General features: G+C 36.3%; 1 protein-coding gene across 1 annotated transcript in view; it reads right to left on the bottom strand.

The window, feature by feature from the left end:
• LOC106141454 (uncharacterized) overlaps nt 1-25304 on the bottom strand; it is a 48791-nt gene that overhangs the window by 7297 nt on the left and 16190 nt on the right. Inside the window, exons 6-8 of the mRNA XM_060951451.1 lie at nt 7074-7325; nt 5439-5676; nt 4544-4684 (exon numbers count right to left, since the gene is read on the bottom strand). Coding sequence (XP_060807434.1) covers nt 4544-4684; nt 5439-5676; nt 7074-7325 — 631 coding nt within the window. The remainder of the gene's footprint in view (nt 1-4543; nt 4685-5438; nt 5677-7073; nt 7326-25304) is intronic.

Genomic DNA, 25304 nt, shown 5'->3' with positions numbered 1-25304 from the left:
ACACTTATCTTTTATCCCCAATTATTGATGTACTCCATGTTCATCACGCTTTTTAATAAGTCTTAAGAGGCATTTTAAGAAGATGTCTCAATTGTCAACTAGCTTTAAGTGATGAGTCGTCAATCTCCTTGTATCAAATTTTGAACATAAATTTATTCTATACTGAAACTTCCAAGAGGATCTTTGTTATCTAAACAACCACGCCATTGTTTTAATTTTATCTCGGGCAACATGTATTTAGTGGAATAATTCGGTACTTATTAAGATACTCAAAAAAGATAATATTCAAGAATTCCACCAAGTGATGTAAGAGTCGGGCAGCCAGACTGGATCAATGATACCTAGATTTATGGGCTAAAAGCGACTGAACAGTAAAATAGAACGGAGCCTGCAATCAGGGCGGGCACTGTAAATAGCCGCTGTATAATAGCTGACACAAAATAACGACGGTACGTATGCAGGGATCGTGGCAAGTGGAAGGATGCCGTCTATGTCTACCTCAGCGGAAAAGAGATGTAATTATATATATTTTATTTATTTTTATTATTATTAAACTTAGATATTTTTACATTACATACATTTAACTGCTACAGTGTAACAAAAACCATAATATGTAGGTTTGAACGTACACTGGCACTCATCGTTGAACATCCATAAGATGTAGGTAGTTTTACAAATGCAATGCTACGCATCGCACCCAGTAAAACACAAGTGAAGAATGTCTCGGTACCACACGAGGAACCATACCATATGAAGGATGTATGTAAACTAGTCGGTCGCCACGTGCGCAGAGTTTGCGAAGGAATCAACGTTGCATTATAATATTTATCAATAATACTGGTATTAAACGCGCATGTACCGCACCTTTATTACTCGAAACATAATGATAAATTATTAATTTATTATGGTATAATGTTAGTATTAATGATAGATGCAACCAAATTTGGTCTTGCCACAAAATAATTTCAGAAAAACTTTTTAATATTTGGTTGAAATAAATGAAATGCAATACTTAAAAAATTGGTTGTGGTTATAGTGGTAAAATAAATGTCAAGCAAAACGTATAGTTTCCTGCAGTAACATAAATACCATGAAATCAATACACACAATTGAATCTGATTAGTTTAGAAAAATTTCGAGAAATCATGTTTTTTTTTCCCAAAAACTTAAATAACAAATTTCTGCTTTATTAGCCATCCGCTTTTTTTCTACGCTATAGATTTGAGCAGTATAAATAAAAAGGGGCAGATACATACTTGAAAGTTGAAATTTAAAATTGGGTTCTACTTTACACTTTTGTATTGTCTTTATTTTGTGCAGTCGCCGATTTGAAACCGTTTGCATCTAACGAGCGTTCAAATATGACGATCAATACGATGAAATGGATTGAAATTGTGAGATATTTTCTCATTTCTCTGCGAATTGGTGAAAATACTATCTAAGATAGAATAGTAAACGAATGGCCGCTTCATAAAAAAACTGGACCTATTTCGTGGATTAAGCAAAAAACTAGCCTTTTAAACTAGAGTCCAGTGATCATTGGCTCTGTCTACCCTGTACGGGATAGAGAAACTGATGTATAACGTGATGTGTGGTTCCCGGCACCAATAGAAAAAGAGAATATGACCACTCCGTCTCTTTCTCATGGATAGTTCCATAGCCGTAAAAGGCGACTATGGGATTTGTTAGGACTAATCAATAAATAACGCAGATATTTTGGATAAAAAAAGTAAGTTTATAGCGGGAGCAATGTTATGAGCTCAACCGTCACAATTGAAAGATCTTCCAAAAAGGCTAGGTGTTACTTCTTGGGAATCGTGGCTCTGACAATTTGAGTCGTAGATTGTTTGATTGTTATATGCTCCAATCCCTGAAAACTGCGATAGCGCGATTTAGCATACACGCTGCTATTGGCTGATAGCGTAGCATTCGCTGCAATTGGCTGATATGATTTGTAGCGTACGGATTTCGAAAAGGTGAATATTATTTTTTCTCGCCTTTGACACCCGGCATTGAAGGGAACCAATTCAAAAAATCAAAATTCAGAATTCAAAATTTTTAATTAATTATTATGGGACATTTCAATATCAGTTAATAATTGTTATATATCATTTGTTGTCTAGTCTTGTTTACATTTGTTGATGACAAATAAATTACTTAAAACTAAGTTAACTGCCGCTTCCGTCAGTGCAGAAGAAGCCGTAACAAACTGCACTGCAGCATTTTCTTCAACAACCATCAAAAGAAGGCGTAAATTAAAAGAAGCAAGTAACACCGTAGAAACAAACCACCATACCTATGCATATTCCATCAGTTTTAGATCTCAATGCAAACAGAATTCAATTCTACCCACCTATTTCGCATTAAGCCCATCAATGCTGCCGAATTCAACAGCTGTCTTGTTAAAGCAACTCGGACTATAATGATCGGCTATTTGTTTCGGTCGGATTAATTAATGCGTTCTATTTTCGAAATTACGCGTGTACGAATCACTCATATCCGTTCAAATAGAAGTTCTATTTCGATGGTTTTGTCGATAAATAATTCGTGTTGTTTAGAGACATTACGATAGTATCGATTTGGCCCAATTATGTGACATTATTTCTTACGGTGTGGATAAGATATTAGTTTGGATTTTCGGTGATTAAGAAATATTTATACAGGAAAATATCGCCTTTAAAATAAGTGAAGGATGATAAATGGAAAGATCCATAGTACTATTTGTGAATTTCATACATACCAGTACATATACAAATATACATATAATTACGTCTATAACCCTTGCGGCGTTGAAAGAGCCAACTGCCTTGAAAAGATTGAATTGAGATTCAAATAGTGACAGTTTGCTAGCCCATCGCCTACAACAGGGAATCTGGCATATCCTTTAGTCGGCTTTAACGACATCAATAGGAAAGATATGGAGTGTACTATTTAAAGTGCCAGAAACCACACGGTTTATAAATTTATTCATTAAACTAACGTAGCCTTCGAGTCTTGTGAATATTTAGCTCTCTCTGCTCCACTCCGTAAGTCATAAAGACGCAATATGTATTTGTTATAAATATCTTTTTTACATCATTAGACCTAGCAATACAAATAATAAAATCGGTCAGGTCAAGAGTACCAAGAGCTTGAAGCCAAAGAAGTTTGCAGGGATTATTGCAATCCTGAACATGACCTTTAATCGAAAGCCAAAAATAAGGCGATCAAATATATAACACAAGTTTAATTATAATATATCCGATTAGACCTCTTGTATCGATGTCGGACATACCCCAATAATAACACGATCAGTTTCCATTGTGACGACCCGCTGTGCTATTGTGTCTTGATCGAGCCCAATAGAATAGCGAAAGTATAGAACAGAGACCTTATACGAAAGTAATTAGAACTTTTTTCATAAGTCGCTATGAAAATTTGTTAACCCGACTTCGATAGTCAGATGGTCCAGCGCTTAGCGGAGCGATGATACTGTTTTCACCGTAAACCACTTATGTGTTTAAAACCTCAGAATTTTTGGTAAGGCTAAAGGCACAAGGACAGGTCTATAATTCCATGATTTGTCAGTCATTTATAATCTGGCCTCTAAACAAAGTGGCGCGGAATGCAACGGGAAAGAAGCACACGCAAAGATGAGAGTGAATAGTTACTCGGAGAACATGGATACAAATCTTTATTCAAAGAAGAATCCACGGATTCAAAGTTTGTTTGAGTCACCTCATGATGAAGATTGTTATGTATATGTATGTGTGGAGAGGGTTGCGACTTCGCTATATTGCTTTGAGAAATATATAAGTGTGTTACCAGCAGTCAGTTTTTTCACTCGCCTCCCTTGTCAACAAAGATAATTTTGTGCTGCTAAGACACTTTAAATTCTATTTTCTACAAAAATTTTCTTCGGTACAGAAGAACTGGCAAACCGTTTTCTCAATTTGAATTGGCATAACTGTCATAATATAGAATGTTGACAGTGCGTTCGTCAAAGATTGAAATGTGCTTCATCTGTTTTGTCGTTATTTTAAGACAGTTTCGAGAATTGTGTTGGATTTGTCATATAAATGACCACTGGTCTATTGTTGCTAGGTATGGGACTGACATTATCATTGGAAGAAGTATACTAAATATAATAGTTGTCCTGCCATATCTCCTGGTTGCTCCTTTTCTTTGATGAAGTCTGGCTGCGAAAAGCTGGTCTGTCATGTGGGCCACGCACCTACTCACGTAAACTGGCATCTCACCACCATGGCACTCTCTTGGGCTAGTGGGTCACTAAAGTACCCGCTTTGGTTAAAAGCGCCTTTTAAGATGAGATAGTCTTTACCCTCAAAAACTCTGCTTATTTCTTATCTGTGGTCTATGCCCTCTCTACTCTTCATAGATAATCAATTTTTAACTACTCTTGAAAATCCTTATTGACTGACCTGCATTCAGGATACAGGAGGAGTGAGGATGTAGCAAAAGGGCAGCGGCGCGCCAGCCGGAACCTTCCTAATTGTCATATATCCTGGAAGAGCTTTTGGATTCCTGAAAAGAGATTACTGACCTGCATTCAGGATCTTCTCGGCAGACGTGGGCGACGACATGGCAAGCGGGCATCGGCGTGCCAAACGGTTGTCGCTGGGCGCACGACGGGTGCAGGCGCTCTTGGGCGTTCATGCAGGAGTCATCGCGGTTGTCAGTTTTCCTGGAACCATTTCATTGCTTAAATCATCATCGTACTAACATAGACTTGCAACGCTGAATTTAACAGGATATTTTTCCAATTTGTAGTTGTCTGACTTTGGAATGTGCTTCCTGGATCCGATCAAACTGAGCTAGTTAACTAGGTACAGTGTTATCTTGTTGTATTTGTTCGTTGCTTTAAATAGAAGTGATACAAACTTAACATACATAGATACATAAAATCACGTCCTTTTCCCGGAGGGGTAGGCAGAGACTACATCTTTCCACTTGCCACAATCTCTGCATACTTATTTTGCTTCATCCACATTCGTTTCGGGTACTCTTGACCAGACCCTTTACCAGGACGTCCTTAATTTGATCAAGATACGTTCGATAAACTAAATACTATCAGATTTGCTAAAGATTTACTTCACACCAAGCTTTAAGAAATATTTTATACTAACTATTTTGTAGTTTTTGGTGTTATTTAGTTTTGTCCAAAAGACATCTTTATCAAGAGGAGTATATATCATAAAAGTTTTTGTATAAATTATAAGGACAAAGTAGACTTGATATCGACCCCGGATTCTGAAGCACAAAGCTAAGCGTCACGGTGGGCCCACTGGGAAGACTACAAAATAATAGTTGCCTATATTTAATTATTTATTTAAAACTTCATTGCACAAAATACAAATGTATCGCACAATTGGCGGATTGTATGCTAGAAGCATTATCTGCCAGTCAACCATTACTGGAAGTTAGTTAAAATTACTCACTTGCATAGGCAGAAAGCGATCTCTGTATTCCAATGCACGTCTGGTTTCCCGTAGAAGCCCCTGACCGCTTCCATGCACCCTTCCCGGTCGCACTTGTCCACGGGACATCTCTGCAGCACTGGAGTCAGGGAACTCATGCATTCAGCGTCCTTGATGCAGTAGTCCAAGGCCACGTGACAGGTGGACTGCAGCGCCGTCTTCTCATCACCTGATTTACCGTTCTCTTTGCCAATCCTCTCTGTTGGTTTGGGTTTTGGTGTTAGTCAAGTTTTTGAGGTGAGAATGCCATGTGTAGTTTAGGTCATTAAATATTTATAATGTCTTTCAACCTTCAAATTAATTTATGATGAGTAATTTTATTCAGATACCATTGTTTATTTTAATCGATGTTAAAGTCAGTAAGTATTTATTTACACAGAATTCATAATGATACTCATTTTCATAAAATAAATACATAGATGAAAATAAATAAAACAAAATTTGGGTATACCAAAATGAAACATAAAATATTGGATATTAATTCATGAAAGTGATATTATAGATACAAGTATTACGTTATGCTCATGCCAAGACAAGATTAATTTACAAATGTGTCAAAAATATGATGATAACGTGTTATAATTTTATCAAAAACCTTTTGCAATGTGTGATCAACACAATGAATTGCCAATGGATTTTATGAAAATTACATATATTAAAATACAAGCGACTTTATATATTGACCATGCTGATACAAGATTTGACTGGTAGTCAATAAATATATGTTGTATCTGATATAAAAAAGATTAACTACGGTTATTGGAAATTGTTTATTGGAATAACAAATAATAATATAATATTTAATTTGAAATTTAAAGCAGATCCATTAAACAATTTCCTTTTTCGTCAAAGTCTGACATACTTAAATTAATTGGTCAAAATCTTTCATGTATAGCAAGTATTGCAAAGCCCCCCCGTATTTGTGTCTAAGCGTAGTTGCTAAATCATTTCTTAACTACTAAATCTGCTAAGGTTTACTGTGGACCACAAGGATAAAGGAAAGCATTTTCTAGGGAGGGACTCATCTCAAGGGCTCTAAAGCATTTTCTAGGAACCCCTCTAAGTCCTTTGTCTACGCAAAGCTTACTTCGTGTTTTTCATTATTTATTCTTAGTTACCTATGTTTTCTATTCAGAAGTGGAAAGTCTAAACTAGAAGTGCTCTATTACTGGATTTTGAAAAAGGGGGTACAGAGCACTTAATATTTTAGGTGCTAAAAGACAAACCATCACTCGTGTTTTTTTTTTAAACCAATTTCTAGAGCTATACAAATCCTCATGTGAGTGTAACTTACGATATCTATGGTTGTACTGTTTAGTGTATCTTAAGTACCACCTAATTAAGTGACGTCGACTGATTTCCTTTTAAAATAATTAAATATATCCAGCATTTGTCAAAATGAGACAGGGATACAATTTGGAATTGATTTTAACTAAAATTTCGATTATTTTAAAGATACCTATTTAAAATCCTTCATACTGAATAGTTAAGTATTTTTTTTAAATATGCTCTCATAAGTATAACAATCTCATCCATCCAATTACATACAATTTATGTGAGATGAGTCGACGTCAAGTGATTACTAAATATACGTACGCTTTTCATCAATGTATCCTGGTCCGTAGACGGTCTTGGTAGCATACAGGGGGTCTTCGCTCCCCCCCGGCTCATGGTTTCGGTGGTGATAATGATGTTCATGGATGTGGGGACTCGCATATCGCTGTAGGTGCTTCATAATTTTGTCCGGTGCGATCAGGTTTCCATCCTGCGTTATGGACATACCGCTGATCCATGACGTCACACCGGATCCGGTTCGATTCGCGGTCCGTCGGTCCGACATCAGCTTTACTGGAATTTCATCCATCGAAACGCTTAGCTCTGGGAAGCTCCACGATCGAGCATAGCGCGACGGGACTCCGAAAGAAGCAATCGCGCCGGCCGATCGTTTAGACACATCAAGCCCTACTAACGATAAAGAAAACGACGAAACAACAACGATATTGGCAAATATTACGACACTTACGGGCAAATATTTCGAAATTTGAAAATTTGAAAATATCGGTCCCGGTCTTAACAATAGCAAAGCCTTTGAATGGTAGTCCCGTACGAACTATATTAAAGCCAAATCTATGCCGCGCAGTAACCATAGAGATCGTAGAAAATAGGAATGCAGAAAGAAAACATGCAGACGTGCTAACTTCATCCTCCTCCATTATAGACTTTCAAGATGAATTATAAGAATTAGTTTTTGTTCAAATGAAAGTCGATAGTGGTATACATATATATGGAATGTAAGGAAAAGGAAAACAGCATTCATTCACAAACATGCATGCATAAAGTAGGAGCGAATATTACTAAAACTAATTCCGAATCTAACATTACCAAACAGTTATTTATATTTTGGGTTTGCCTTTTGTACGTCCCTTGAATATAAATTGTATTTGAAAAAGTAAGCTACATAGTTTAAGCCGTATTTAAAAATATGTAAGAAACTATGTAGTGTTAGAAAAAAAACGCGATATTAAAACACCTAGATTGCACTCGGTTGACGTCATCGATGGTGCAGCCAAGCACGCTCCTACCTTACGAAGCGAAGTGCGAAGCGTGCAGTGCGAAAGGCGACGGAATCCAGAGACACATAGAGAGAGAGAAGATGAAGAGAGGGTGCGGCGGCGGCTCACCATGGCGGGGCCGAGGGGGGCGCGGGGAGAGGAGGGCGGCGCGCAGGAAGCTGGCGGCGGCGGCCCGAGTCATCAGCCTGGTTCCATTCACGGTGAGGAGCAGGATGGTACCGTCGGGCGCGGCGTAGCGGGTCAGAGGGGGCGCCCGGGCGGTAGGCTTCCGCGGTGCTTCGAACAGCGCGCGGACCGCCGGCTCGCACTCCCCCCACACCGCCGCTGCCCCACAACCACGTTACCAACAACTACTTCCACCCACCAACCGTGCTCGCGAGCCGCACACAAAGACCACCTTCAAAGGACTAATATGAAAAATTTGCAGTCCTTTGAAGGGGATCAGATTATAGAGATGAGGTAGTGAAATCTAGGGTAGCATTCGCCGAACCGACGACAATTTCTATCGTCCAAAGACCATCACTGAAGGTCGAAGGTGTTGAAAGCCAAGAGTTGAGGTAACTGCGGGCATATGTACGGTGTGTGAGGTCAGGAGTAAACTAAAAAGAAGCTCAGTGTCTGGTGAAACATAAAGGTAAACAGCCTTGTGTGGTAAAGTAGTGATCTAAGTCAATCCTAAGGCCTAGGCATCTAATCGGTGTGAAAAACCAAAAGGCACGTATAAAAACAAAAAGAAAAACAGAAAATAATAAAATAAAAACAACTAATAACACTTTGACGACTATTTGAAATTGAGTCTAATACTCCTTATAAGCGTTTTATAGTGTAGTGTTACTGTTTTTATGATTATTATGTAGTTAATTTTAGGCTGTTAGTTTTGAATAAATGGTTTACTAACAAAGTAACTTTCTTACACTTAAATACACTTGGTTAAATTAATATAATGCTAAAAGCTAGGCGCTTGTATAGTTGGTGTCCCACAGGGCTCTTCAGTTGGCCCTCTTTTGTTACTTAATTATATTTGCTGTAGGTTTGTTGGTGTCACTTTTTATAACGTGTACCATTGCGTTGCTAGTATTAACACTTAAAGCTATAATTATTATCTCGACATCATTTGCGGGTTTTGAGTGAGGAAATTAAAAGAAATAAATTCATATCGTAGTAACTCTATTGATGCTAATTTGCTAGGTAGGTATAAAATATATAAAACATTTTTACCTTTAAAACAGTTAGATTATTATTCACATTCTACATCTGAAAACGTGGAGTAGGTTAGTAGTTTAAAATAAAATAATGGATCTTAACAATGGCCTTTTACCGAGGTTCTGCAACAATAATTTACGGTTCCAAAGGTATTTTCCAAACTTGAGTATTTTTCAGCGCTCTGGCAACTTACGGAAAGTAATTTGAACAGTTGGATGTGTTCCCACGTCGGCCATTCAGGGTTGCCTATATTCATATTGGAGGTATCCGAAGGTGCTTAAGGAGTATGAATTGCGTTCATTTCGCCTTCTCATAATGTTAAAACTGGTTAAATGATTCTCTGATTTTTGAATAGCTACTGTTAGAAACACTTTTATAATTTAATTCGTTTTACGATTTGATTAAATTTCGTCAATGTCTTTTGCAATGAAGGCGACTCTTATATGCAAAGCTTTAGTACTAAACCTTAAAACACACACACAACCCTAAACATTACATGGAGTTTCGATCCAGCTCTTTGTTCCGCTGTTTTCAATAGCTTTGTTGAAACTAATGTAGTAGCCGAGTGACAATGCCTGTTCTGAACTACTGGAAACTTAATGTTGGTACTTAGCTGTTATTTTTTGCAAACTCTTCATTGTATGGTGAATAGAAAAGAATTTGATACATCTGGTGAATACTGATATTGTATAGGTTTGAATATAATGGAATCAATTTTATTAAATTCTTGCATCACCTATCGATCGGTAGGCTTAGCAAAGCCGAAACTACTTATTGAGAAAATAAACTATGGATTTATATTTAATTTTAAGGAACCACTAAAAGAAGGTAGCCGAAATTGCTATGTGAACGGTAAATTGAGAGGTTTTTAATACCCTAATGGTTTCCTTACGGTAAGAGCATCACCCTGAGGTTTCCTTATTGTAAGAGCATCGTTTCCCATTTGAACTATTAATTATACCATGACGTAAAGGTAGAATTTAGTGACATATTGAAAACTCATCGCCTTAAATAAAAATCTCAAGTATATAAAATCTATGGTGTCATTTACATCTGCGTGGAATAAGAAGTAGCCGGCACAAACTATTCTTGGCTACCAGACTATCAAGTTCATGATCAAATTTGCTGCAAACAAAATAAAGAATCCCAAAAAAAAATTACGTCAAAGCTTGCAAGAAAACATCAATGAAACATTAATTTAAGGAGGTCCCAATCGAACCCTATACAATAACGAAACAAAAAGAGGGAAACCCATTCAGCCACCTTTGTGAAGGTACTACAAAAGTTGCCTTTTGAAGATTTCTCTTTGACACGACTCCCCTTACTATTGATTATGTTAATAGATTGCAACTATACGGTGCTATACAAGCGTACAATGAGTTCTTTTAGTAAGTTTTATTATTAAGATTACCTACATTCATTATTATTTAAATAATGTATTAAAAATGGCGACAATAAAACCATAGTGTGCGCAAGTGCAAGTCAATCAAGAGAAATCGTTACTTGTGTCAGTAACAGCGGATCGTGGCCTGTTCGCTCTGTCTTCCCAGTGCGAGATAAAGACGTGATTATATGTATACATCCCATGTGTTTAAGTGTCGTGTGGTTCCCGGCACCAATAAAAAAAGAATAGGACCACTACATCTTTTTTTCTATATATGACGTAAAAGGCGCTTAATGGATAGGCAAGGCATACTTAGGATTTTACTTTTAAGCGATGGGCTAGCATTCTGTCACTATTTGAATCTCAATTCTATCACCAAACTGCTGAACGTGGCCTACCAGTATTTTCAAAACTGTTAGCTCTGTCTACCCCGCCAGGGATACAGACGAGATTATATGTAGGTATGTATGTCAAACTGAGAACGAGATACACATAAAAAACATAACTGTTTAACTTAAGTATATATGTTAACGGAAATATAATGAAATCTAGTGTTTAAGAAGCTTGTGTACCTTGAGTTGATCAAATAAATCTTTCATTTATTTCATTCACTAACGGCCAGTCGGATGTCCCATTGATGGAAGTTAGAGATTGTCGTGTGTAATTTCCATATATGTATATATTTATCTTGTAATACATTTACATAAAATTACCGATCAAACGAACTGTTTGTTGTTCTATCCGGTTCGTCTAGCGTTTGCACGGAAATTCACGGAAATCCACAAAATCATTCCCTTTGTATTCCTAGTGTATTTAAGGGTGTGTATAAACGATGACTTTTTTAGTATTATTGAACGCGTTCCTGATTGAATGAATGAATGATTTGAATGAATGAGAAAAATTATAGTTTGGAGTATGTTTTACATGTTTGTTACATGCTTCTCTTTCAAAATGTAAGGGAACCTCGTGATTTTTTTTATGGCGATGTCCTGTCATTATTTCTTAACGTTGCTTTGGAATTTTATGATTATAAGCTCTGTCCGCCTCTAAAGAATCATATTCAGCTCCACTTAAATGTTAAAGGAGGTCATATTTTTTCCCCAAACTCCCAAAATCTATATAATACATGCATACATAAAATCACGCCTTTTCCCGGAGGGGTAGGCAGCGACTACATCTTTCCACTGGCCACGATCTCTGCATACTTCCTTCGCTTCGTCCACATTCATAGCTCTCTTCATGCAAGCTCGGTTTAAAACTTATTTATTTTATTTCTATATAATAATTCCCATTATATTTTCAATTAATTGTTCCCCTACAACAAGGGGAAGTTATATACCGCACTCCAATTACCGGCCATCAAATATTTGCCTCGGCATTGAGAACAAACAGACAGCCGGAAAAACTTTATCACTTATAACTAAGTGTTGACTTGCACTTAGTTTTGTTGGGAGTTACACAAATTATCGTTCGGAAACAGAGTTCGCCATTGCGAATACTTTTTGCTAACGTTTTTCTTTGTAAGGAGATAGACGACTTGCGAATTTGCATTAAGCACGAATAAAAAAAACATTTTTATCAAACTATGTGCCGTGTGATTTTCTGCACTTTAGAATAAAACCACTCCATACTTTTCCCATGGATAACGCTAAGGGATTGTCAGTTCCATCATAAATCCATAGAGCTGAACGTGGCCGTTGGCCTATTGGTTTTTTCGAGACTGTTGGCTTTGTCTTCCCCGCAAGGGTTAAAGACGTGATTATAAGTATGTATGTATACTGTTTGATTTCATTTTACGCGAGTGGAGCTGCGGACGGACTCGATTTTAAAATCGATCACGAAATTTCTATTGAAAGTTTAATAATACCGTGGGAGATCATAATGTTATTTGGCGTGGGAGGATCACTCGATTAGAATGCAGTGATCCATACTCTATCGTAGGCAATGGTATTAACTCTATTATGTAAAGGTCACATGAACTTCTCAAGTAGATACAATAGGAACCATAAGGTCCCCCTGTCAGGTCATGATTGAAAAATAATCCCCCTTAACATTTTATTATTTATCTCTATCGTAATTATGAAAGAAACACGTTAACCGCTGAAGATCGCCGTAAATATTTTGCATATACCTAAAATGTTTTTTTTATTTCATCGAAGGAGGTCCAGCCTTCATAAAAATTATGTGATTTGTAAAACTTTAAAAACGATAATCCTGTCAATTTCCGTTCCCGCGGGAATTTTGGGAAATCTTCTTTAGTACACTTCTATACCGCACGAGGAATATCAAATCTCAAGAAAAACACTTCGAAAACCTCAATAATATAAATCATTATAATTTTTTTTTGTCGGATAACATTGACTAACCAGTTCTCTACCGAAAATAAAGTACTATGATATGTTATATTCCGACTACCTGCTTATCAATATAATTTTCAGCGTTCTAGGTTCTTAGCTTAAGTCTTTTTTGATCCGTTTAGAAAAAGATCTGAAAATATAACCTGAAAGAAGGTTTGAGTAGGCTTTTAAACACCGTGCATATTAAATGGGTTGCTTATCTCGAGAAATGATTTTAATATTTGAAATCAGCTTTTGTTTTATTACGATAAGGGTTTAAAAATATGTTTTGCTGTAGTGAGAGTGGAACGCTTAGATTTTCGGTCGTGTTAAGGGCATGAATGAATGTATGATAATTAAGTAAAAATACATAATACTTGAGATATGTTCTTCAATAAGAAAATTTGAGTAGGGATAGTCCTCCCAAACGTACCTTAGTTACGTAAGAGACGTTCTTGTGAAAGTTCTCGTTACGAGTTGCCGATATGATTTGATATATGATATGATATATTTATGAATTGGGATGGGATTAAGCAGGGAGTAAATGGGATTAAGTGCCGTGTGGTGCCGGTACCAATACAAAAAACAATAGGACCACTCCATCTCTTTCCCATGGATGTCGTAAAAGGCGACTAAGGGATAGGCTTACAAACTTGAGATTCTTTTTTAGGCGATGGGTTAGCCGTCTCATTTTATTCTATTTTAATGAATTTCTATATCTCTAATTCCCAATCTATCGTCCAGCTATAATGTAAAATCGGTATTAATTTACTCAAAGCAACCTAAAATATTTAACAAAGAACCAACCTTAATCTGAAATCTTAATAACAACTCATAGAAACGAGATCTTTAATTTCTATAGAATCCGCGGACGTACAGACGAGTCTCGAGTTGCATCTTTTATTTATATTTGTTTGCTGAAGATGTAAGCCCTCCTAATCCTTAATCCCACGCTCCAATCTCAACTCCTCAAGTTTGCGAGATGAGCGATGAAAATCCAAAGGTTTTTATTTGTAAGGGAACAATTTCAATTTGACACAAGCATTTCGTTTCGTAGAGAATTATAATGTTTTTTTGCTTAGTTCATTTGATCTATATGGGTTCATGTTTGAGATAAAATAATAATACGTACCTGGTTCCCGGCACCAATAAAAAAGAATAGGACCACTCCATCTCGTTCCAATGGATATCGTTAAAAGCGACTAAGGGATAGGGTTATAAACTGGGGATTCTTCTTGTAGGCGATGGGCTAGCAACCTGTCACTATTTGAATCTCAGTTCTATCATTAAGCCAAACAGTTGAACGAGGCCTATCAGTCTTTACAAGACTGTTGGCTTTATCTACCCCGCAAGGGATATACACGTGATTATATATATATATATATGTATGTTTGTATGTACAAACTGAATGGAGAGAATCTGAGGGCTACATACATACCATCACTTGCTACGGGATCGTAGCAAGTGGAACAGACCTGTCCCGCCTCCTCTTCACTCATTAATCTTTTCATGCATATTCGACGATTACGGGTACCCCTAACATCTTCCTTTTTCAAGACATTCGAAATTTGGTCCTTGAAAGTTCGACGAGGCCGGCCCTATCCCACTTTTACAGTCAGCTCTGCCTTATAAATTCCTTTCGTTAGCCTGTCCTTATCCATTCTCTCGACATGTCCAAACCATCTCAACATACTCTTTTCTATTTTGGTCACCACATCCTCTTTCACTCCACGCAGTTCTCTGAGGGCTACAGCAGAGAATAGCGGAAAAAAACATTGAAATACACTAAATGAGCAAATGTATTTGCCAAACAAACGTTATAGCTTAAACAATTCCTCACAATAGAAGCGACTTTGCGACTATGCGCACAGTTTGCCCGGTAATGGCAAAGTTGCCGATATTTTCCTTATTGATGTTTTGGAGTTACTACTTACGTGTGTAGCAGACACGACAATATATATATTGTATAAAAATTATACTTTAAGATCAATATATAAGGCTATTGTTAACGGATACGTTGGTATGTAAACTATTGGATGGATAGACGTTGGTTATGGGTCTACACGAACGTATGTACCTACCTTGATTAAATCGGGGACATTTTGTTGAACGGTCAGGTCAAGAAAACAATAAAAGGTATTTTAGTATTTATACATCGACGAGCTTGACTTAATGCTTAATGCAATTGAAAAGATAAGATCTCTGCCTACCCATTTGGAAAAGAGGCTTGAGGAGTTAGTGCAAGTTTAACTTGGTCAAACGCGTCGAGCAAGTAAACGCGAGTTTGACCTAAACGTCACATTAATTTACCGTTTACCGATAGTTACTTGTATAAAAGAGTTGATAGTAAAATTGCAATTATAAAAGTATTGCGTCTGCTAAAGCCTTGAAGCGTTGACGGGCAACAAAGTTTTATGTAATTGGAAAAGGAAAAAGGAACAAGTATGTCTGATAAAGAAATAAACAAGATGGAGTAGGTGTTGGAGACCACAGGGTAAGGAAAGCTGAACTTTAGAGGTCTGAGCTGAAATCCACCTCCGCATTTCCGTTCGAGTAAAATATTAACGATAAATATTTGATAACTTCCCTCAAATGCCTTCAGAAAATGCCTTATTTATTTTTCCTGGATGAGACTTCGACATTTCTTAGAATTCGTGCCATGTTTAGGTAAAAAAGAAGATTGAAACAAAATCTAGTTCCAACACACATACATACATAAAATCACGTCTTTCCTTTGTTTGAATTCCTTGTGCGGTAGACGGAGCCAAAGGTCTTGAAAACACTTATAGGCCACGTTCAGCTGTTTGGCTTAGTGATAAAAACAGGTTTCTAGCCCATCCCCTACAACAAAAATACCAAGATTATAAGCCTATCCCTTAGTTGCCTTTTACGATATCTATAGGAACTAGTTTTATTGATGTCGGAAACCACATTAGTTTCAAAATATACAAAGTTTGAACTAGAAGAAAATAATTGTGTCCCTCATTAAAGAGTACATATAAGAGACGATGAAGGGATAAAAGTATTACGATTTGTGCAAATAATATCCGGTATTGTAAATCAATCAATACGTTATTGAAAAATTATGACTATCTAACAAACAATTTACAGTCGCGACTATTGGGCTTAGAAAGTTATTTATTTTTTAAGTAACATCTTACTTACTCACAGATAAGCAAACAAAGACCAGGGCGACGAGAAAAATTCCTTTGCCATCATGACCTGACCGGTGAAAACCCAGGACCTCTGAACTAATTCTGAGGTAAAAAAAACAACTGCGTCAAACAAGCAACAAAATGATTCATCATCATCTTACATTAATTTACAAAGTTTCTACAGCGTTTTAACAAACAATTAGTTATCACACAATGGATGAAAGTAAAAAGTCACGATCCATTCATAGAATTAAAAGGACTTAAGGAAGATTGAAAGTTGACGCGGCCGCGATCATCCGGGGATTACCCGGGATTAGGGAAGGGATGGTGGGGGCGGCCCTCCAACAACTCAGATTATAAGAAATGAATCAAACGTTCCTTATATTGAATCAAGGGTAGGGTTGTGGCATTGTAAGAAAGAAGAGGTATAGTATAAAATTTGTTGGCAGACATGAAATGTCTCTCAAGATTTCGTTACTGTAAATTGATTTCCATTTGAGAATAGGATACTGCCGTGTGGTATTCGGCATTTTCAAATTTAATTCTGTAACAAGAGATTTGGAAGTAGTCATATTTTAAAATGATCTAATGGACTAGGTTCCCTTGAAAAGGCTGTGGAGGGTAAGAGGGGAGTCGCTTTGTGTAGAAACCTGACTTACCCAATACAGTATCATGGTAAAGGCGAACTTTGGGTTCCACTCCAGAGAGATGAGGAAGTTACCGGGACTTACGCCAGGTGAAAAAGTAGTATTTATTTGAGATATTTCTCAATTTTTTAAGGTTTTTCAAAAATTTGCACTTGTAAAAACTGTAAAAAATTAGCACTTGTAAAAACTGTAAAAAGCCATACTACAAGTGGACTATTCAATAAATAAAACTTAGTATTTATATGGAACAGGTTGTTTTTTGTCATTATCACTTACCGCGTGAGACGTTACTAAAAGAGCCTTAAATATGGAAGTGAAAGGTTTAAGAAATAGGGAAGAACAAAAAAGAAATGGATGGACGGCGTAAAGGATAGTATGAGGAGAAAGGGAATAACCAGTGAGATGGCAACTGACAGAAGTAATAGTGGGAAAAGGTAACGACGAAGAAGAAGAAGACTTACCACGTGATCAGAAATGTGAAATTTAACCCTTTAAAGACAGCCCTGGACACAATGCGGCCCACTGTGAACCCATTACGTCAAGTTATTGAATGATACTTCAGTATAATAGAGCTATGGATTCCTCTAATGAAAATAGTTCTTAAGTACTCCTGAACATATATTTGATCTGTGAGTGTGTGTGTATTTGAAGTCATACTGAAGCTAAATTACTTACATTCATATTAATAAAGATGGGATTACTTATTAATAAACTCGTTGAACGATTATAATCTACATATTTTTAGATGTATGGATAAAGGCAAGATTTATTTTTGTTAAATCTAATCCGCACTTATTTAAAAAATTAATAGACACTAGAAAGAGACCAAATAATTTGAGATCCCAATATCAACTAGAACTGGCAACTGGAGGTCATAAGACTGCTATACTTGGCAAGAGTGTGATTGGTATGGCTCCTATTATTTTTAACAAATTACCGGATTATCTAAAAAAATTGGACATAGTAACATTTAAAAAGGAAATAAAATTATTACTAACTGATAAGTGCTATTATAGCGTCAATGACTTTTTAAAAGATATTGTGACATAATTATTATATTGGCTACCTAGACAATGCCGTACTGGGTCCAATAATGAAACTCGGAATACGAAGAAATCTGTATTAAAGACTGTACATATATAAATTGTCAAACACTATACAAAAAACCATAAAAATAACTAAAGCGCGTTCTAATACGGCAGCACGCCATCTAGTGAGAAAAATAGGAAAACTAATCGGACATCCCGCCCGCCAAGAACTCTGTTCTTCTCTTCTACCTTTCCTTTTGGTTAGGTTCACCATCTTGGTGTGTATTCTATACTTGAGGTAACATTATTAATTTTGATGTAGGGCGTTTCAGAACTGAAGTTTTAGTCTTTAATGTTACCACTCTAACTCCTCCGTCTGGTCCTGGATGTACTGCAGTTATTCTACCCAACAACCATTTTGCTGGCGGCATGTCGTCTTCTCTAATTATTACTAAGTCACCTAATCTGGGTGCTTCTGACTTAGTTTGCCATTTGCTTCGTTGTTGCATATTGTGGAGATAATCCTTCGACCATCTGTTCCAGAAGCTACTAGTCATCTTTTGGGTAAGCTTCCAGCGTTGTAAAGGACTAATTATTTCATTGACATTAATTAATTTTTCAGGTAATAGGATCAACGGTTCTCCTACTAAAAAGTGTGCTGGGGTTAATGGTGTCAAGTCAGCCGGATGATCACTGAGCGGGCAAATGGGTCTGGAATTGAGGCACGCCTCTATCTGACAAAGAACGGTCGACATCTCTTCATATGTTAGTGTTGAGTCGCCGATTGTTTTTAACAAGTGCGTCTTCACTGACTTCACACCTGATTCCCATAACCCCCCGAAATTGGGACTTTTTGGTGGTATAAAATGCCATCTCGTGCCATCGTTCTCTAACAATTCCGCTATCTCTTTGACTACACCAGACATACTTTGACCAAACATTTGTGTCAGTTCGTTGGCCGCACCAACGAAGTTCAAGCCATTGTCGCTCCACATATCTAAACAGTGTCCTCGACGTGACACAAATCGGCGAAATGCCGCGATAAATCCTGGTGTAGTGAGGTCGCTCACTGCTTCCAAGTGAATCGCCTTTGTTTTCATGCATACAAATAATGAAATATATCCCTTAGAAGACCTTTGTCCTCTACCCTTTGAGACTCTCATTTGAATAGGACCTGCAAAGTCAACACCACAAGCTTCAAATACTCTCCCTGGGTTGACTCGTACACTTGGGAGTTCGCCCATAAGTGGCTGTTTTGGTTTTGAATTGTACCTTATACATCGTATGCAATTACTGATGTGTCTTTTCACTGAAGGTTTCAAGCCTATTATCCAATACCGGGATCGAAGCAAATTCATGGTAGAGGATGTTCCGCCGTGCATCAAACGTTCGTGAGCGTCCTGGATCAACAGCTCTCCGAGGTGAGTATTCTTTGGTATTATTATTTGATGTTTTTTATCATGTGTTATTTTAGCTGCTTGCAACCTGCCACCTACGCGTAACAATCCATTTTCGTCTATGTATGGGGTGAGTGATATTAATTTACTTCGCTTTTTAATCTTTCCTTTTTCTTTCAGATCTTCAAGTTCTTCAGCAAATTCTGTTTCCTGAATCATTCTTATGCAAGAGTCAAGAGTTGTCTTCATTTCATCAGCGGTAAGGTAAGTAGGATATTTTTCCCGTAGTTCTTTTTTTGTTTTCAGATTGAGAAATCTTCTGCAAAAGGTAAGTACTCTAAGCATTCTTTTTAGCGTAGAAAATCTTTCTAAAATTGTGTGTTCTTCTTTTTTGTTAAAAAATGCCTTTGTAGTTTGTTTTCTTTCTTCTAATTTTGTTTCTGGTATGTGTTTCTTATTTGTGTTAATTGTCTTTCTTTTCATCCACTGAGGTCCCTTCCACCACAGCTGATTGTCTTTTAATTCTGAGGGTACAATACCACGGGATGCAATGTCAGCAGGATTTTCTTCAGATGCTACATGGTTCCATCTATCATTATCTAGTCGAGTTTGAATTTCTGTGATTCGGTTGGCTACAAATGTTTGCCAACGAATAGGTTGTGATTGTATCCAGGCTAAAGCAACAGTCGAATCAGTGTATGCATAGACGTTGTGTTTTGGAATATTCAATATATTTGTTGCTTCAGCCAGAAGTTTCGCGACAGAGATTTGTTTCAGAGGTGCCACTTTTGTTTTACTTTCCAATATTGTAACATGGACTTCATCTCCTTGAATTACTCGCACGTATAAAACTGCGGCATATGCTAAAGTTGATGCATCTGCGAATCCGACAAGCTCAACTTTATCATTGTCAGGGTGAGTATGAATCCACCTGTCTAGTTGTATGTTTTGTAGGGTGAGTAGTTGTTTTCGAAACTCTAACCATTCTTCTCGAAGATTGTCTGGTATCTGGGCATCCCAGTCAGCATTGGAAAGCCATAGTTTTTGAATTAACACCTTTGCGCGTATTATAACTGGAGCAAGCCATCCGAACGGGTCGAAAAGGCGTGCTACATCTGAAAGTATGCTTCTTTTAGTGATTGGTAAAGTCGGTTCAGGTAAGTTAACGGCAATTTTAAACTTATCATCGTTTCGGTCCCATGATATCCCTAGAATATTTATGATTTTGTCAAATTTGATTTCATATGGTTGTAGTTGATCTTTTGTTTGTTGTATCGTATTAAGTAAATTGTCAGAATTACTAGACCATTTTTGCAATATAAATCCTGCTCTTTGAAGTAGTTCATTTACTTGTTTGTATATTTCTGTAGCTAGAATATCATCATGTGCACCGGTCATTAAATCATCCATATAGAAACAGGACTTTACAATTTCAGCTCCTAATGGATATTTGTGTTTTTCGTCTTCAGCTACTTGAAATAAGGTGCGAACAGCAAGAAATGGAGCGCATGCAGTACCGAATGTGACGGTAAGTAAGTTGTAGGATCTACAGTCTTCGTGAGGATTGTCTCTCCATATGATACGCTGATAATTTGAGTGATTTTCGGAAATCAAGACTTGACGGTACATTTTTATTATGTCACTTACTAGAGCTATTTTGTGTTGTCTCCAAAGTATTATTAATGAACGTAAATCTTTTTGTAATACAGGTCCAGTAAGCAGTGTATCATTCAGTGACTGTCCTTTAGAACCCTTTGAAGATGCGTCAAAAACGACTCTTAATTTACTTGTGTCTTTATCGTTACGGATCACTGCATGATGAGGTAAGTATATCACATCCCTTTCTTCTGTTTTAGCTAAAGTCATATGACCTAAATCTTCATACTCTTTGATGACCTTTGTATATTCTTCTTTTAGTTTACTGTTTTGTTCTAACTTTCGCTCTAGTTGTAAGAATCTTGAAGTAGCTATATCTTTTGTCATCCCACATTTGTCTACCGGTGTCTTTATCCCTTCTTTAAACGGTAATTGTACTTTGTATCTTCCAGATTCTGTTCTAGTTGTAGTTTCTTTGTAAATCTCTTCACATCTTTTCTCATCTTTAGTTAATTTTCTTTCACAGGTAAGTATTTCATTCTCTACTTCCCAGAACTTTCTTAGTATTTCATTTTCACATACACATAGATGTAAACTAATAATTTGTTTTTGTTTTACAGGTTTTGTGTTGTTAGTATCGCCCGAAAGAATCCAACCCAGTTGTGTTTTTTGCGCTATAATCCCGGATGGACTCTTCATCAATCCAGCTTCTATGATTTCACTATATACTTCAGCTCCTAGCAGAAGGTGTATTTTATTCGGAACATGGAATGTGGGATCTGCTAGTGTTATTTCCTCCAGCTCAGGCCAGTTAGAAACTGTGATTGATTGTGTAGGTAAGTAATTTGTAATTGTTTTCAGAATGTATGCTTTAACCAGGATAGTGTTGTTCGGGTTGTATCTTGACTGTAGTTGTACTTCAACCATGTATTTAGTATGAAGTTGTTTTCCCTCACTCAATCCTGAGACCACGCCGCTGATTTTTGTTTTCTTCAAACCCATCGTTTGAACTAGATCTTCTGTGACGAACGAGGCCTGTGAGCCCTGGTCAATGAGCGCGCGGTAAACGTGTTTCTGACCATGACGTGACGTCACGTCTACCAGCGCTGTGGCTAGAAGTATTTGACCAGGTTGATTTACAAAATGTGATACTATGTTTGTGCTTGAGTCTTTATGTTTTTCTTCCCTTACAGATTCTTCTTTCTTCTCCGGGTGCAACAAAGAGTGGTGTTTTTTATAGCATATCCGACATGACGTTCTTCTCATACATTTGTTTGCAGAATGATTGGGTATTAGACAATTGAAGCATAAATTATTGTTTTGTACAAAGTCATGTTTCTCTTTGTATTGTAGTTTTACAAATTGTTTACATTGGTAAATGTAATGATCTTCTTTACAGAATGCGCACGAACCAGATTCTACAGTAGCATGAAATGTTTTACTCTTATTTGTCTTAGTTGCAGGTTCTATCATTTCAAGAGATCTAAATCTGCTTTCCATAAATTGTTTTAGTGTATCAAATGAAGGAAAATCCTCTCTTTCAGCCGAGATTCCTTGCTCCCACAAGCGATGACTTTCAGGATCTAATTTTGAAACTGTCAAATAAATTATGATAGTATCCCACTGGTCTGCAGGCAAGCCCAAGTTCTTCAACGAGGTTAAGCATTCGACAGTAGTATCAAGTAGTTGTTTGATATGAAAAGCTGATTCTGACGTTATGTTTCTTATATTAAATAATCTCTTGAAAATGCAGTTGGATATGAATCTTTTATTATTGTATCGGTTTTTCAGAATTTCCCATGCTTGACTGTAATTTTGGTTTGTTATTGGTATAGATCTCAACAGCTGTTCAGCTTCACCGGTCAGACTAGATTTAAGGTAATGTAACTTCTGTACGTTGTCTAAGGATTGATTTGTATGTATGATGGAATTGAAGAGGTCATGAAACGATGTCCACTCAGTATATTTGCCAGAGAATTGTGGAAGTTTGATATGTGGCAGCTTGATTTCGGTAGTTGCTTTCTTGGGTTCTTGTAAGGCAGATGTGTGTGTAGTAGCGGTCAAGTCGCTTAGTTTTGTTTTTAAATCGCTTTTGTACATAATGTATAATTCTTCACAAGTGTCGTAAGTATCGCTTAAGAAGTAACTCAATGTCTTTCTAGTTTCCTTAGAAATGTTTGAAATTAGGTACTCATGAGATGATTTGAATGAATTCCATGTCGCTTCTAAGTTTTCCAAGCGTGTGTCTAAATAGCTCGGTGTGATTCTTGCCTTTGAAGTTTTACCATAATTAACCTGAGCTTTTTTAATAGACTCCATTCGTTCATCTTGAAGACTGAGTAATTGGTTAATTTTCTCCATTGTTAATTGTATTTATGTTGCAGATAAATAAGAAATTTCTATAGAAATTAACACAAGTTGAAGTTCTCGACAAAATAGTTCATACACAACTGTTATAACATATGTAAATTTTTCAAAGTTCTTATTATAAATCACCAATGAATTTTTCAAAGTCTTTTGCACTAGTAAAATTTCAAAGTTAATCAGAGTTCAGTGTGGAATTTTTCTAAGTCTTTAGCACTTGCAAAATTTTAAAGTTAATAATAAGATCACTATGAAAATTTTTCTAAGTCTTTTTTTTAACACTTGTAAAATTTATTAAGTTTAATCACTACGAAATTATTCTAAGTCCTAAAACACTTGTATTTTTTTCAGAGTCTACTCACGGTTACCAAGTCCATTCCACATAGGGTTTCTCTGCGAGAATTCTCGAACCGAGAATTCCCGGGAAATTTTGCCTTATTCGAGACGAGAAAACAGTGGTCGAGAAGTCGAGAAATCGAGAAATTCAGTAATAATAATTAAAAACTTAATAACGCGCTTGCACGTGCGAAAATACGAAACCGATTGTCAGATGATGCTATAAATGCTCTTTTGTTTTTAAAGGCTTATTTCCTTAGTAAATAGACAAGTTAGTGGGCATATTTATTGCAAGGACTTAACTAAGGTACACTATTAAGCTAGTCTGATTATTTTAATACCTAATTGAAAAATTATCCTTTTATGTTACATAATTAAAAAGTTTGTGGTACACAGACTAAAGTAAATTATTAAGTATGTAAAGATCTAAGTTTTTATTGTATTGACATGATTAGAATAGGATTATTAATTAGGTTCTGACTGATGTTTACTGATAAGACTGTCCATTTATAACAAATATTTAATGGTTGATTCATACAAAGACTAAATTAAGGTAGGTACCTTACTCGTAATTGTTAAGTTAGTCTGATTGTTATTTTTTATACCTAATTGAAAAGAAAAGTTTGTAGTATGTACAGACAGAGACTAAAGTAAATTATTTAGTACTGTTGTGTATTATTTAGTAATGTTAGGTACTAACTAAGTTTTGTTATGGTGCCATAATGGATGACATTGTTTTAAGAAGATATTTTATTTGTTTTTTCCAAAGAAAAAGACTATTTAATCCTAATTGTTTGTAGACCTAATGATTAAAAGATCTCACTAGAGTTTATTATGTTCGCTTGATTAAAGTTTTCTATAGTTAATGTTTTTGATTAATAAATGTTGTGTTTAATATTGCGTAAAAAGCGTAGTTTTATTGCTAAATCCCACACATTTAAAAAAAATCCATATTTCTCGACAACCCGAGAATTCCCGGGAAACAGTTGTCGGGAATTCTCGTGCTCCGAGAAATAAAAATGGTCGAGAAATGAGAAACTCTAATTACACACTGTAATCCGTTAAGTCCTGAGTTCATTCACTTAACACTTCACTACACTGCACGCGAAATTCTACCTTACACACCCGACTCAAAGGACCAATGGCTACCTAGACAATGCCGTACTGGGTCCAATAATGAAACTCGGAATACGAAGAAATCTGTATTAAAGACTGTACATATATAAATTGTCAAACACTATACAAAAAAACCATAAAAATAACTAAAGCGCGTTCTAATACGGCAGCACGCCATCTAGTGAGAAAAATAGGAAAACTAATCGGACAATATTTTATTTTTATTAAATATTAATTGATGACATTATTGCTAAATATATATTATTTTTAATTAAGTATAAATTAAGGCGAAATTTTGATTTTTAATTTTATTATTGAATGATTTAAATTCAAAATGAAAAAAAAATATCTGACTGAATTATTGTACGTCTTGTGAAGACAGATCACAGTGACACGAACTGTTTTGTATCATCTTTTCTACCTGTGTTTCCGCAATAAAGAGATTTGATTTGATTTTGATTTGATTTAAGGCACAGATACAGAGTAATCAATAAAGACCACTCGAGGCATTGCAGTTAAAATAAATCTTTCATTTATTCGTTCAGTTCCTTAATATTTTTCTAAAATAGATTCTAAGTAGGTGAAAATAGTGTCTTCATCGGAGTGAGGAAACCAAAGCTTAAGTTAAAGATGGAAAAATTATAATCTGCAATGTATGTACGTAGAGTATCTACATGTCCTAAGAGCATTTA

This window comes from Amyelois transitella, chromosome 25 (genome assembly GCF_032362555.1).
Source record: "Amyelois transitella isolate CPQ chromosome 25, ilAmyTran1.1, whole genome shotgun sequence".
Classification (NCBI taxonomy): domain Eukaryota; kingdom Metazoa; phylum Arthropoda; class Insecta; order Lepidoptera; family Pyralidae; genus Amyelois; species Amyelois transitella.
The sequence above is the reverse complement of the archived record's forward strand: the minus strand, read 5'-3'. Positions and strand labels throughout refer to the sequence as shown.